General features: G+C 50.1%; 2 protein-coding genes across 3 annotated transcripts; one reads left to right on the top strand and one right to left on the bottom strand.

Annotated features, from left to right (window-relative positions):
• Positions 1 to 4,521: 4,521 nt before the first annotated feature.
• Positions 4,522 to 6,412, top strand: LOC120689932. Of its 2 annotated transcripts, none has more exons than XM_039972389.1 (6): positions 4,522 to 4,803; positions 4,905 to 5,012; positions 5,106 to 5,230; positions 5,304 to 5,369; positions 5,467 to 5,553; positions 6,058 to 6,412. In XM_039972389.1, the coding sequence occupies exons 1-5, from the start codon at positions 4,569 to 4,571 to the stop codon at positions 5,530 to 5,532; spliced, it is 600 nt and encodes a 199-aa protein (XP_039828323.1). In that variant the 5' UTR covers positions 4,522 to 4,568; the 3' UTR covers positions 5,533 to 5,553; positions 6,058 to 6,412. The 2 variants fall into 2 exon arrangements, with proteins under 2 accessions (XP_039828323.1, XP_039828322.1); XM_039972388.1 differs by having other exon boundaries at positions 4,528 to 4,803; positions 5,304 to 5,404; positions 5,494 to 5,553.
• A 257-nt stretch (positions 6,413 to 6,669) lies between these two features.
• Positions 6,670 to 13,261, bottom strand: LOC120689931 (putative S-adenosyl-L-methionine-dependent methyltransferase Mvan_0910). The gene is made up of 2 exons (XM_039972386.1): positions 12,430 to 13,261; positions 6,670 to 7,469 (listed from the first exon to the last, which is right to left on the bottom strand). The coding sequence occupies exons 1-2, from the start codon at positions 12,911 to 12,913 to the stop codon at positions 6,820 to 6,822; spliced, it is 1,134 nt and encodes a 377-aa protein (XP_039828320.1). The 5' UTR covers positions 12,914 to 13,261; the 3' UTR covers positions 6,670 to 6,819.
• Between the last annotated feature and the right edge of the window lie 287 nt (positions 13,262 to 13,548).

Raw genomic sequence — 13,548 nt, 5'->3', positions numbered from 1 at the left:
ACACGGCAACCACACCAGCTCACCTTCAAAACAGTCTCTCTGGCGAGGACGACGGACCTGTCATTCTACAGCAAAGGTCTGTGGCATGTAGTGGGGAAGGTGGCATCTAGGCTTGATCGACCGAGCGGCAGCAATGCAGTGCTGTGAGTCTGCATGCACTTAGATGCTCTACATGCACAGAGATGCATCGAGTAGTCATTTATAGAATCGAATATAGCCTTTTCAGTGTTAGGTCAGTTAGCATCTTCACTGTGTTGTCATGTAGGCTTTTTAGGTGCATTTACACTCCACACTCTGGGTATCAAACCTATGTGCGCCTATAAATACTCCGAAGTTTGTGAACTCCCAACAGCACTCAAACACCAAAGCTCATTGTATACCCAATGTCTGGAGGTGGGTCTAGCGGGAAGAATTACTATGGTTTTGGGAAAGGAAAAGGGGGAAGAAAGGGAGACCCCATAATATGGGAGGGGCCTCTTGGACCTGATTCATTTCCGGAACCAGTGTTTAAGTTTCTGCCACAGCACAAGAGTGAATTTACCAATGAAACTCCTCCTCGACAATACGATAACCGTAGAGAACCGTGGCCAAAATGCAGACATGGTGAGGACTGCTTAGTGCATATGTGCACCGACGGGATGGATGGCGATCGGCGTTTCTTTAAATGTCCACACGCATGGGTAATACTCGGTTGTTTCATTTCTTTATCTTCAATGAGACACCTTATATGAAATTTATTTTGCAGTCTTCCGATGCTCAGAAAACTGTGGTTTTACTAGGTGGGTCGATCTTGCACCAATTGATTCTGTTCAGGAGTTCATCGAGTAATCTGGAATGCAAGGTGAACCATTATGAGGAAGTGAGCGAGGGTAACAAAGACGACGAAGATGATGATACCAGCAATGCTGCCGGTTCACAGGATGAACCATGCACTATTCCTTACTGCAACTGCCCTTGTCACAAGAAGAAGGGCCCTGCGCCTCCGGCACCTCCGCCTGCACCACCTGCAATGGGTGGATACTGCGGAGAAGGCTCAACACAGTTTCCTACGTGGGGGTACGGCTACTAGGAGTAACCTAGTGCTAGTGATATGCTGCATCGTTGTGTTTGTTGTATTATTTTTTTAAATTACCCAAGGCATATTAGGTTAGTCCAGAATCTATTTACCGTAGTTTGCAACGGGTTCTGACATGCCACTACATGTGTGTTGTGTGTTTCATTACTGTTGTATTATGATGTAAACTTGATGGTTCACATTATGTAATGCATTTCTTAGTTCTTATTTGTTATCATTATATTAATTAAATGTGTGCTTCTTAGTATTCTAGTGACATGAAAAGGTCTGGAAATATTAAGGACAAGTTCAAAGATTTCATAGATTCTCGGCTACAACTGCAAATTAATGGTAAAAGTTACAACACACAGAGTCAAGCTCTCAACTGAAAACATAAACAACTAATTGCAGTGGCATGTGCATGCGACAAGGTAATTTCTTGTTGCATCTAAACCTACCATGCCTTATGGAATGTAAAATGCCGGGATTACATGGTACTACTCTACTGAGTGCACCGATGATATTTGCCCTTCCTAATTGCTTCGGGCCCGGCTTCCTTCGCACGGTGTGCCCTCTCTCGCTTTCTCTCCCTGTCAGCTTCACGTTCCGCCGCCGCCTTACGATCCACCTCCTCCATCCTCCTGCGGATCAGTTCTTGCTCTTTCTTGCGCTTCTCCTCTTGCTGTTCCTCGTGCTTCATTCGGCACCAACGTTCTGCAGCCCACCTTGCTTATTGTTCCATAAAGTCTTTTGGCTGCTGCGACTGCACGGTGTCGAACCACTGCATAAAATCACAAAGAGGTGGAGGAGACTTTGTCCAACAAAAGTTAGAATCCTAACTCAATGTTAGGTCACAAAGAAAAATAGCGTCTGTTGTCCTGCTACCTTGGCCCGGTCTTTGCCGTATCGCTTAGGTGGATCATATTCGTAGTTCTAACACATAAAGAACCTCATAGCGTAGTCATCTCCTAAAACCTCAGATTGCATGAACTTGCATAACGAACCGCAGAAGCACATTGGCACATCAATTCTTTCGGGTACGGTGGCGTCACACTTGCTCCACGGAATGTAGGTTGATCTTGACGAAGACATTGACGCTATAGTGTGGTGAACAATAATTTCAATAATGCACCTATCGTATACCAAATCGATGCGTGAAAATATAGGTACTGTCATAATTCTATTGTCTTATGCTGCAATATCAATAAGGTACTGTCATAATTCTATTCTAATTCATAATTAATTTAAAAACATGTCTGTAATAGTACTGAAATTGTAATACTAAACGAGTGTTCTAAAGCACCAAATCTAATTCAGCTAATCCGCTAATTAAATTAATTATTATACAATATCAACGGATTCATACGGAAGTTACCGGTAGATCACAAGTGCGGAATTCGGCAGAACTTCGCCGCTTTTCTTCTCCTCACCCCTCTCTTTTTTTCTGAATTTTTAGGCTTAAATGAGAAGGGAATGGCGGCCAGGGCTTATATAGTGTGGGAGACCCCTGTCGCCCGTTGGGGGGGCGACAAGCCCCCTCCCCCCGGCCAGGGACCTCTTTGCAAATTCCAAAAAAAATTTACATTAGGGTCCTGTCGCCCGTTGTTTGGGCGACAGGACCCCTGTCGCCCCTTAGGGCGACCGGGGGTATTTTTGAAATTTTTCAAAACGAATATATATTTTTGAAATTTTGACTCTTTTTAAATATAAAAAAGAAAAAAGTTCGCCACCAATCTTTGGTTGGCATCGATCGCCTTTGGAGTTTGGGAGGCTGGGTTCTGTCATCCTCTTCCTCCTTTTTCTGGCCCCACCAAGTGTGAGTGTGCACGGCTATCAGACTACCGCACGAGGAGCACGCCCCGCCACGGCCATGCTACGGATGCAAGTTATCTGTATTTTTTGTCATTAGACGGGTAAAAACAGTTGATGAATGATCTATAATGATATTCTACTTAAATAATTAAGAAGAAAATAAACTAGAGTGACATGTCATCAATGGCGGAGGCTGCATTGGAATTTAGGTATAGCGCAATTAGACTGATGAAGCCAATGACTATAGTACTATAGCACATATGCTAATGGTAAAATAATTCACACCAACATTGAGTATGTATTGTCAGCAATACCTTGCCTTATCGAGCGCTCTGCTACTACATGCTATCGTAACTACTTATCTGACTAAAGAAATACTATTAGATACCTATTTGCATTCTCACACGCCACGCTACGGCAGAACTCCCTTGCGCAACGAGCGGCAGCAGCCAAGAGTGGCAAGGGATAACGCGGCGGTCAGTTAGGCTACCGAATGATCTGTAAAGCGATGGCCTTTTCATTAATGCGACGCGATGAGCTGATAAGCATTGCTTATATACAGCATGTCATTATACCGTATAGGTTTTGTCAAAAGCTTAACGCTCTTTTCAGCGCTTGTGATGCAAGCTTGGGCGCTACTAGCTGCTAATTATGATGCGATGAGAATAGCCTAATGCTCCTGAGATCTGATCTCCAGAGCGAGCCAGCTAGCTGTTGTGCGCTTTTGTTTATGCTGAGATCGATGGTGACAGCAGGATCAGAGTAGTATTAGACTAATCCAGCTGGAAGTTAGCTCGAATCTGATTCATGGTTAAAAGCACCACGACACGTGGAATCCAGCATCCGGTTTCATGGTAGGTACACACATCTTACCAGGTGAAGATGCCGGTCAGTTATTGGTATTTTTCTTTTGCGCTGCATTGTCACCGTCCCGTCATCGCAGAGTGAGAAAGTAATGCGATTCCTTTTTGCGTCCGGAAGAAAATGGTGCTGCAAGAGTAAAGAGCGACACGGGAATATATATGATCTCCGCGGTGTGATCCACGCGCGTATGGGTGTGGTTGGCGTGGATCCCAGTAGTGCACTCGACCGCATCGATGGAAGCAAATGCGATTCTGTTTCTGAACAGCATGGTTTGCATTGCACGTATCATTCTCCTCCTCCCTCTGCCGCACCTTACCCACTGGACTGCCGTCCGTGGTCGCGAGCTGCGTCTCGCATCTACGGGCACTAGCCTCTGTTCCGAGTCCAGCGCGTGCGTGCTCTCTACTCTGACTTGGGACTTTTTTTAAACCTCTCTGACTTGGGACTTGGGAGGGAAGGGAAGGGGAGGCACTCGGCACGGGCGCGTCTATTCATCGCGCGCGTCGCAGAGGAGGCGGAGGCGGCTGGAGACGGAGACGGAGGCAGTGACCGAGAAGGAGGTGGCCGAAAGCAGTCGGAGGCGGAGGCAAAGGCGGTCGGCAGGGGAGCGGCGGTGGGTGGCTTGTGCGATGCAATCGCAGCCATCCACGCGTATCAAATAGACGCCCCCCTCGGTGCCGGCGCCCGCGCGTGGGGTCGTGAAGGCGGAAGAGTCTGTTACCGTGAAAGCTCTCCGAAGACGTAATTTCCGTGAACATGTGTAACATACGGGGTGCAGCGTGTGGCTTGGAGTTGATCTCGAAGTTTGGAGGCCCACACGCCCAGAGTATCCCTCACAATGAGCGGCCCAATGCGCGCCATCCACTCGCTCGCCGCGCCACCGGGTCCAACGCCGGCGAGGCCACCTCTCCGCCGCGGTGCGGCGGCGGCCTCTCCCCTCGGGAGGTCCACGGACCCGCAACCGTCGCCGCCTACGCCTCCGAGCCTCGCCTCCCGCCGCGCCGTGCTCCTCGCCCTCGTCCTGGCCGCGGCGCCGGCGCGCCCCGCCGCCGCCGCCTTCTCCCTCGGCATCCGTACGACCGCGTCCCTCCCGTCGCCTGCCTCCTCTCTCCGCATTGCAGTGGCCGGACCTCTCACTATCTTCCCCTCTTCTTGTCCTGTCGGCCCGGTGCAGCTGGGCCCAAGGAGCTGTTGCGGGAGCAGAAGAAGAAGTCGGCGTCCTTCCTCCTCGCGCCCATCGCCGCATCCCGCGACACCCTCCTCAAAGCCCAAGCTCTCCTCGGTAATTCCAGTCTCCCGGGTGACCATCGTTTTGCCTGATCTGTTCAGATATGTCGGTAAGATTCTTAGCAACTGTTGTGTCTGCGCAATGCAGCTTCCCCAACTGCGTCTGCCGAGGACGCCGAGGAGGTGAGGGGGCGGATCGGTGCGGCGGGGAGGGACTGCGTTCCGCGGCAGAGGAACTCGATCGTCGCGTTCCAGTCGAAGACTGGCGTTGAGGTACGGGGGTTTTGCCTCAACCAAGGGCAGACTGCTGTTTGTACTCCAGGGCTGTGATTAAATTACCCTGCAGGTCTGCACGTTCAGTTTGATACTGAAGAATGCTGCGTCGCTGCTTGCCAATAAGGATCCTCTCAAGGTTGAAGCTGATACTAGGCTTGGGGAGCTCATACAGTAAGGCCATCGCTAGCTAGCGTTACGAGAAGCTCAATAAACTTTTGTGTATTGTTTTGCAGGACTCAAGGTTCACTGATTTTCTGCAGGTCATTCTCCGACCTAGGAACTGTGGTGGAGAACAGTAATTTTGAGCTCATTGGTGACAGGTGGGTAACATGGACGCATTGCTTATCTTGTTTTATTTTAGCCCCAGATTTGTTATCGTGCATTGACTCTTCAGTCTTCACATGCTGCAGCTTTTACTAGTACATGTAGTAATTTGATGTTTCATATGGTGACAGGATGTGTGCGTGTTTTTGCATTATGCAATGCCATTTCTTTTGCAATGTTCTGTTATGGGATATTTATTTGATAACTTGTTTATGGAAGATCAATTCACTCTGTGTTTGTTGATATTGTAGTAAAGAAGATATAGCCTATGCCATCACCTCATTTTAGGAAATCACTAGAAACAAACTGCAGCAATTTGTCATATCTCCTCTGTATGGAATGTCTTGTCATGCGGGATGAACTGATTTTCACAATAAAATCTGCACTCTTTGTATGGATATCTATTTTTTTAGGATTTGGATTACAAACCTTTATTTTCTATGGAATTGATTTGGATTCTTTTGTAAATGCTGGCATTCATCTTTTTCAATGTCCTGCAGAGAGAAGATGAAGGATGGCTTGCTGAGCACTATCTCTGCCCTTGACAAGTTTGAACAGAGTGTTAAAGACTGTCTAGGTGTTTAGACCTTTTTTTTTGCTGAGTTCCATCAAATTTTCTTAAGGCTTTAAAAATGACTTATTATTTTTGTTTTCTTTATATTCCTGTGCTAAGGTTTCATTTGCCTTTGGTCATCAGGGGCTTTTGTTGTAGAACACACATTGTGTATTTGATCTGTATGTTACTTGTGGTAAAAAAAATTGCCAGCAAAGGAAACGTGGAATTAGATATAGGAATTTATTGTGTTGACGTATGCAATGGTAGCAATAAGCCCATAAGCAGGCACTATATCCAAATTTTGTTTCTGTTACTATGTACATGGTTCTCTACGTGGTGCTCCACTTATCATCCTGTTTATTACATTATAATATTTACGCATGTATACCTTGTGCCTCCAGTTTCTTTAGATACCTTACTGTTCATTAAACCACATGGAACTAAAGTGGAGTATGTTTCTTTCGTTTGGATATTTATGCGCCATAATTTAAATGTATGCTTATATGCACTGGTGATATTTTCCAAAACTTCAGTTGCTTTGAGAAAGCGTAAGAAATGTGTAAAGAGTAGGATGGAATTTTCATATTGTATTTTTCATTGACAAGATTTTATGTATTATCTCAGCAAAAAAAATATTGTACAAAAATCATATTTGGTTTGAATGCTAATGAATTCTGCATGCCATCAGATGAAAAAAGTACTCCAACTATTCCAAGTAGTGATCCAGTGGACACATGATCTGGTCATCTGGTGAGGCTGAGGCTTCCACAAAATACAATCTGCAGCATGGTGTGCCATCCTCCGGATTTTTTTCCATTGATCTTGGCAGTCTCCTCAGTTTATCAAATAGGTTCTCTGGGTGACTTAGCAGCCCAAAATGTGCCTGCGGATCTCCAATTTGTGTCAGTGTTACCTTAGAGAACCCAATTGAAGGCAGCAGGAGGTCAGGGCTATCATGGTAGAAATGGTACATTGTCGGGGAGATCGATGTCGCATTCTTGTTCATGAAGTCGGCCAGGAGCACTGTGTAGGCTGAGAACCGGCTGGCTGCAATGGTTTCAAGGACTTGCATTGCATCTGCATTGTGAAGGTAATAGATGATGCCTTCAAGCACCCATATGGTGTTCCTTTCAGGAACATACCCACAGCTCTGCAGCTTTGTTACCCAGTCTCCATCTTGTATGTTGGCAGGAACCCTAATCAATGATTTTGCCATCAGGGTGAGTTTCTGGTGATTTGCAGAACTCATTGCTTCGTGCAGAAGATCAGATTTCATTTCTAGGAGCTCCGGGAAATCAAGTTCAAATACCGTGCATTCCTTTAGGCAGTTCAGTCGATAGGCTCTCGCATCCATCCCTGAAAAGAGAGAGAGAGAGAGAGAGAGAGAGAGAGAGAGAGAGAGAGAGAGAGAGAGAGAGAGAGAGAGAGAGAACATAGATTGATGATCAGAATGAGCCTTTTCTTGAGGCGAACCTATCTGCAAATGAAGATGCTTGTTGTGAAACAAATTTTAACTCAACCTGCTTCATCTACCGCAAAATGTGTCGTTCTTGCTTCATCAACTTTGTACTACATTTGTTTGAAAACAGTAGAAGTTCGAATGTATGGTTCACCAGAATTTTTGAGCCTAGAGGTTTCAATGACGGCATTACATCCAAATGAAATTCCTAGAATGTATTTCTACAGCTCAGTCATTTCATCATTTAAAGTTCGGGTATGCCTTGTTCTACCTGTTCCGTTCAATTCCAGAGAAGACATCAGATTGTTGAAGGATAGCATTATCATATACAAAGGTTTGACATGCTCTCAATTGTGCGTGTACCCTAAGTTTGCTTCTGGGTTGGAATAACTCCATACGAACTCACTAATATCAGGTGAAATTAATCTGTTTCTGAAGCCTTCTGGTATGTGTAGTGTTGGGACCCCTAGCTGCAAGCCAAAAGTTTTTTTTTTTGTAGGATACAAGCCAAAAGTTTCCTAGCATATAGTAGTCTTACTACTATACAGCGTGGGGAGGCTGGGCTGGGAGCACCCGGTTGCTCCCAGAGCGGCACGTGTGCTTTGGGGGGGGAGGAAAAGCTGAGACCCAAGCCTCGGAGAGACACCCGACGCGGGCTATGGATTTGCCGCCTAGGAGCTGTGGTCTCTCTCTCTCACTCTGCTCTGCTTTCTTCTCTCTCTGCTCAGCTGCCCTCCCGCACGCCGCGCCTCCCTGCCAACCTCGCTGCCCCGACGCGCGCTTCACCGGCCGCCGAGCTCTCTCTCCCGCGGTGCCTCCATGCCGGCCCCAGGCCCCCCAAGGCGCACCTCGCCGGCCACCGCGCCCTCCCTGCGCTCCTCCCCAACTCGGCAAGCGCGCGCCTCCCGGGCCGCCACGTGCCTCGATGGTTGCCGCACTCTCTCGCGGTGGCTGCGGCGTGCCTCACCGCCCTCCTCCCCGCCTTTGTCGCCGCACCGCCGGGCCAAATCCCCGGCAACACCACCCGGATCTCCGCCTCACTGAAGATCTGCCGGGCTGACGGCATGGAACCGGAACCCGACGTCGCTGGCCATCTTCTCCACCTCCGAGCTCGCGCTGCTGCTCCTCCGCAGCACCAGCCCCACGTCGTCGGAGTCGCTCGAGATCCGGACCGACGAGGAGACAGACGAGCTCGACGAGGAGCACGAAGAGGAAGCCGCGTACAGCGGCGCGCACGGGGTCAGGCTCGACGTGGCGGTTCCGGTAGGCGGGGTCGACGTGGCAGGTCCGCCCGGTGGAGGAGCATCCCGCGGCGTGGGGGACGAGGCGTGGAGGCACGGCGGAGGACCACTGGACCGCAGCCCGGCTGCGCGGGGGAGGGACGGTGGCGGTGCCCGGGTGAGGAGGCGGGCTGCGGCGGAGGGGCGGCCGCGGCGGCGGAGTGTGTGGGAGAGGGAGAGGGCGCCGTGGATAACGGAGAGAGAGAGCGTTTTTGTCGGGTACCACGATCAGGGACACCCTAATCGTGGTACTAAGATCGCTTTAAAACGCAAACACATATTAAGACAACTGGGCCCACGAAGGCCCACGACCTCCTTCCAACCTGGAAGAAAGGAAAGGACTCAATGAATCCCAGCATGCGGCCCATTCGCATCCCTCTCGAACCCGCGGAACGATCTCCGCCTCGCTCGAGGGTCCCTCTCGGGCCCGCGGAACGATCTCCGCCTCGCTCGAGGGTCCCTTTCGGGCCCGCCGGACAATCTCCGCCTCGCTCGAGTGTAGCGGATCTATCCTCGAGCAGTTAAACTATCTCCGCCTCGCTCGAGGGTAGCGGATCTACCCTCGAGCAGGTAAACCATCTCCGCCTCGCTCGAGGCCACCCTTCGGCACAAGGGACAAACAGCCCCGCCGCCCAACCACTCGCCGTACGGAGGCATTAAAGGCCAGCCACTCCGCCACGACGCCCAGGACGGACGGTGTCAGGCCGCCACTCCCACAGTGGATGTGACCGGGGTCCCATCCGCTGACTTCAGTCACCGCTCCGCCATCCCGAAGGCTGTAGCGGCACTGTGGGACATGCGATGCGAGACAAGACAGGCCCGGCACTGCTTCTGTTCCTGTTCTGCCGACACCGACCATCCGGACTCACTTCCCACTGGGGAAGGGGTCCGGTAACGTCACGTGTCCTCCCGAGCGGAGCGCTTAGCGCACATGGACGGGGCCCGGACCTCCCCCATTGCGTAGTCCGGGACCTCCACGTGTCCCCCGGACCTTCTAGTGTGCACGCCCGCACTCCGACCAGGGGGTCCGGGGCCGTCCCGCGCTATTACTACCTCCGGGACACTGCAGGACGACCGGCGCCATCTTCGCGGGACCAAGGACAGAATCAAGGACGACAGCGACGCGCGCCGCCTTCCCACAGTGTACTTCCTACAGTGTCCAACCACTGTACCCCCGCGATTCAGGGGAGGACGGCGACTTCCATGCCCCACTCATGTACGTCGTCCCTCCTTGTGACTATAAAAGGAGGAGGCGGGCTCCCCTTAGCGCTCCCTAGACTCTGGTCTACCTGGACTCTGGTCTGTCTGGTCTCTCTGGCTTCTCTCTTCATGAGGACGTTCAGGGACTACTGAGCACTCATCTCAACCGACTCCACTCCTAGCTGAGACTTGGGAGCTTCTCTCCCTCTCTCGCCTTGCTTGTACCCCTACTACAAGCACTCCGGGTGCAAGATAATACAGTGCCCTCGCACACCCCCTTTGCTGGACGTACGGCCCCGCGGCCGGAACCAGGATAAACCGTGCGTTACTGTGATTGCCTCTTGCATCATCATCTGGGAAGAGAAAACACGCAGGATTTACTAGTGGGGATCCGGGCCCCCGGTCGGGACACCGACAGCTTTTTTTTACTATGTTGTACTGTGGGCGCGGTGGAGCGCGCTATTGTGTATCATACTAACTGCCAAGTTGCCAACTGATGAGACCAGCTGAAGGGATCTGAGAGTATCGCAGTAGACACCGGTATCATCAAGGACACAAATATCAGCGTGTTGAGTGTGATTTGGTCTATCTGTAGTCTGGACAAAATAGCTGCTGGGCATGCTTGCATCAAAATGCTGCAGCCAGGATAAGCTTTCATCTTGATGTAAGCCTGTAACGTGGCCAGGTGTCTTCATTACGAGCCACAATTGTTTTCTTTTGTTTTTTTATGTACGTGAGCAGGGTTAAATTTTTCGGTCGAATTTCGCCGAAATTCGGTGTTTTTTTTCGTTTTCGCTAGTTACCGGGAAGAGAAATTTCGGTATTTTTCGCCATTTTTCGTTTTCAAATTTAAAAATTCAAAAATATTTATAAAAAATTCGAAAAAAATATGATAAAAAACTAGGTGTTCTTCTGAGCAAATAGGACTAGAACACACTCAAATCTAAAATCATTTGCTAGGCTAAAATTACATTTTAGTTGAAAAACAAGGTTATTTGTAGTCTAATGAGGTAGAATTTATAGTTTTTTAGTATCCGATGCAGCTTGACATTTCTCCAGACCCCTCCTCGCTCTATACAAATTACATTTTAGGAATTCTCTATACAAATTGAATCAAACAAAAAATTCAAACACTGTCACATGAATTGATAACCAATTCAAATCATGTTTGTCCTGGATTTAAAACAACTTTCAATTGGATCAACTAATGTCCCTAAAAATTTATAGGAATATCCGCCATAACAAGAATAATAAAAGTCCAGTTGAGGCCTAAGAGAGAAAATGAAAGTTGTCGCATGAAATGACAAGACTTTTAATTGGTAGTTTTTGAAATAATTAAATAACTTTCAAACCATTGCTCAAATGAAAAAGTTCCTGAAACAAAAGTTGTAGATCTCGAAAAACTGAACAAAGTTGGTATTCAAAAGTTTTTCATTTGACCTCGGGAACAGTACGAAAATCACAACGGACATCATTTTCCGGTCGAAATCACCGAAATTTCGGTCGAAATCACCGAAATTTCGGTCGGAATTCACCGAAATTTCGTTTTTTGAATTTGAATTCTCTTTCCGTTCGGAATTAGCGAAATTCGGCGAAATTTCGGCTGAAATTTCGTTTCCGGCAAATGGCGGGATTCGGAAAAAAAACGAAAAGGTAAACCCTGTACGTGAGATGATCGTCTCCTGTAGTCCTGTGTGTACTGTATACAATACAACTACATGCTTTTCTTCAAACAATTATTTGATAAGGACACAGGTCCCTTTTCCCTTCGTGTGATCGTGTCCAAGAGTGAGAGGTGAGGGCCTGGGGCTCAAGTTTCGCGCCACAGATATATGGGCAGCGTGGAAGAAGACCAGCCAAGTCATTTACATTTAGACAAAATGCTGCTCATGAATTAGGCTCCTAGTTTTGAAGTGCGTTTTATTTCGGGTTTTTGTCAGACTGCCAAACAATAGTTACATGGACCAAAGTGCCAATGCCATGTGAATCCTACAACCAGGTTGCAGGGGGTAACTTTCACCTTTTTTTAGTTGCACCTTGCACGGATCCAAATTAAAATTGATAGAAACTCGAACTCTGTACAGGAAAGATAACTTCAGCTGCCGTGTCTTTCTTTATTATTTTTTAGCGACCGTGTTGAGTACGTTTTTTTTATTAAAAGGCAATATCTTTTCTTTCTCATTATAACAGTTGTAAAAACACGAACTAGGTTCAGGCAGGTCACTTAATTACGAACTAGAAGCCGGTCGGCACAGGATCGAGATCAGTTTGGAGTATTACCAAGAAGAATGCATGGGTCTCACGCATCGATCGTGCATGCAAAAAGCCGGCGCTGAGATGTTTAATTTAATTAATTTGAGTTTCACGTAGCACGAACCTGCACCGAGGATCACGACCTGGGGGTCGCCGCCGAGCGCGTCGACGGCGGCCTCGATGCGGGCGTCGAACCAGAGCGTCCGCACGGCGATCATGACGCCGTGCACCTCCCGCGCGCCGGCGCGCTCGTCGCGGCGCATCTTCTCGTGGAGGCCCCTGAGGAAGCGCTCCCCGGCCAGCACCGTGGCGGCCGGGTCGCGCACCGCGCGGGCCCACAGCGCCCGCGCCGCCGCCGTCTGGCACGCGCTCTGCAGCACGGGCCCCCACTCCGCCTCCACCCGCGCGTGCAGCGCCCGCACGCCCTCCGGCGCCAGCTGCTCCATCACCGCCGCGAACTCCCGCTCGCCTTCTTCTCCTTCTTGTCCCTCCTCACCGCCATAGCCGCCGCCTTTGTCGCCCTCCGACGACGCCGCGCCGCCATTCATGCACGGCGACGGCGCCTCCCTCTCCTCCTCCTTCTCCGGCTTCGACGACGACGACGACATGGCCGGCCGCCGGCGCTCTCCTCCGAGCCTGGACAAGGGCGCGCGCGCGGCCACACAATGTGTAGCGGCTAGCTCGCTTTATATGGATGCTCGGGCCGTCGCAGCACCAGCAGATTAAAGCAAGAGCTGGTTCACCATACTCTACCAGAAAAGCAGCGTCGTCGGCGTGTGATCTCCAACGAACATGGCTAAGCATAAGCTGTTGCTGTACACGATGGTTGGTTTTGTATGGTGCGTGGGAAAGGCGGGAGCCGGGGCGGGAAGAGATAAGAAAAAGGAGGACCACACGTACGCGACCCAGTCACCCAGCCGGTTCGCGCGCCTGCGCCCGGGGGGACATGGGTGGCGCGTGATTTTCCGGCGGGGTAACGGCGCCTCAGCTCGCCGATCGGACTGTAGCGCGACGGCGACGGGCGGCGGCGGTGAGCGCGCGCGGGCGCGGGCGATGCGGTGTGCTCGTATTTAGTTGGCGCGGGGGAGGACCAGCAAAGGCGGAGGAGACTGGCGCTGTCGCGGCTTGGGGAAGGAGAGGACAAGCACGTGCGCGCGGGGTGCCGCCGGCGCCGGCCGTGGCGAGGTGCCGGCCCGGTCAATCCGTTCGCACAGTTGGAGTTGGGCTGTTGGAGCTCGAGATC

This window comes from Panicum virgatum, chromosome 9N, assembly GCF_016808335.1.
Source record: "Panicum virgatum strain AP13 chromosome 9N, P.virgatum_v5, whole genome shotgun sequence".
In the NCBI taxonomy this organism is placed as follows: domain Eukaryota; kingdom Viridiplantae; phylum Streptophyta; class Magnoliopsida; order Poales; family Poaceae; genus Panicum; species Panicum virgatum.
Note: the sequence above shows the minus strand (reverse complement) of the source record. Positions and strands in the feature narration are given on the sequence as shown.

Bases quoted from the DNA above. Each gene is read 5' to 3' on its own strand.
- LOC120689932 (XM_039972388.1), top strand. From the start codon at position 4,569: ATGAGCGGCCCAATGCGCGCCATCCACTCGCTCGCCGCGCCACCGGGT. The intron at 4,804-4,904 runs GTACGACCGCGT...GGCCCGGTGCAG, and splicing joins CGCCTTCTCCCTCGGCATCC to CTGGGCCCAAGGAGCTGTTG. The intron at 5,231-5,303 runs GTACGGGGGTTT...ATTACCCTGCAG, and splicing joins AGTCGAAGACTGGCGTTGAG to GTCTGCACGTTCAGTTTGAT.
- LOC120689931 (XM_039972386.1), bottom strand. From the start codon at position 12,913: ATGTCGTCGTCGTCGTCGAAGCCGGAGAAGGAGGAGGAGAGGGAGGCG. The intron at 7,470-12,429 runs GTTCGTGCTACG...CTCTCTTTTCAG, and splicing joins GGTCGTGATCCTCGGTGCAG to GGATGGATGCGAGAGCCTAT.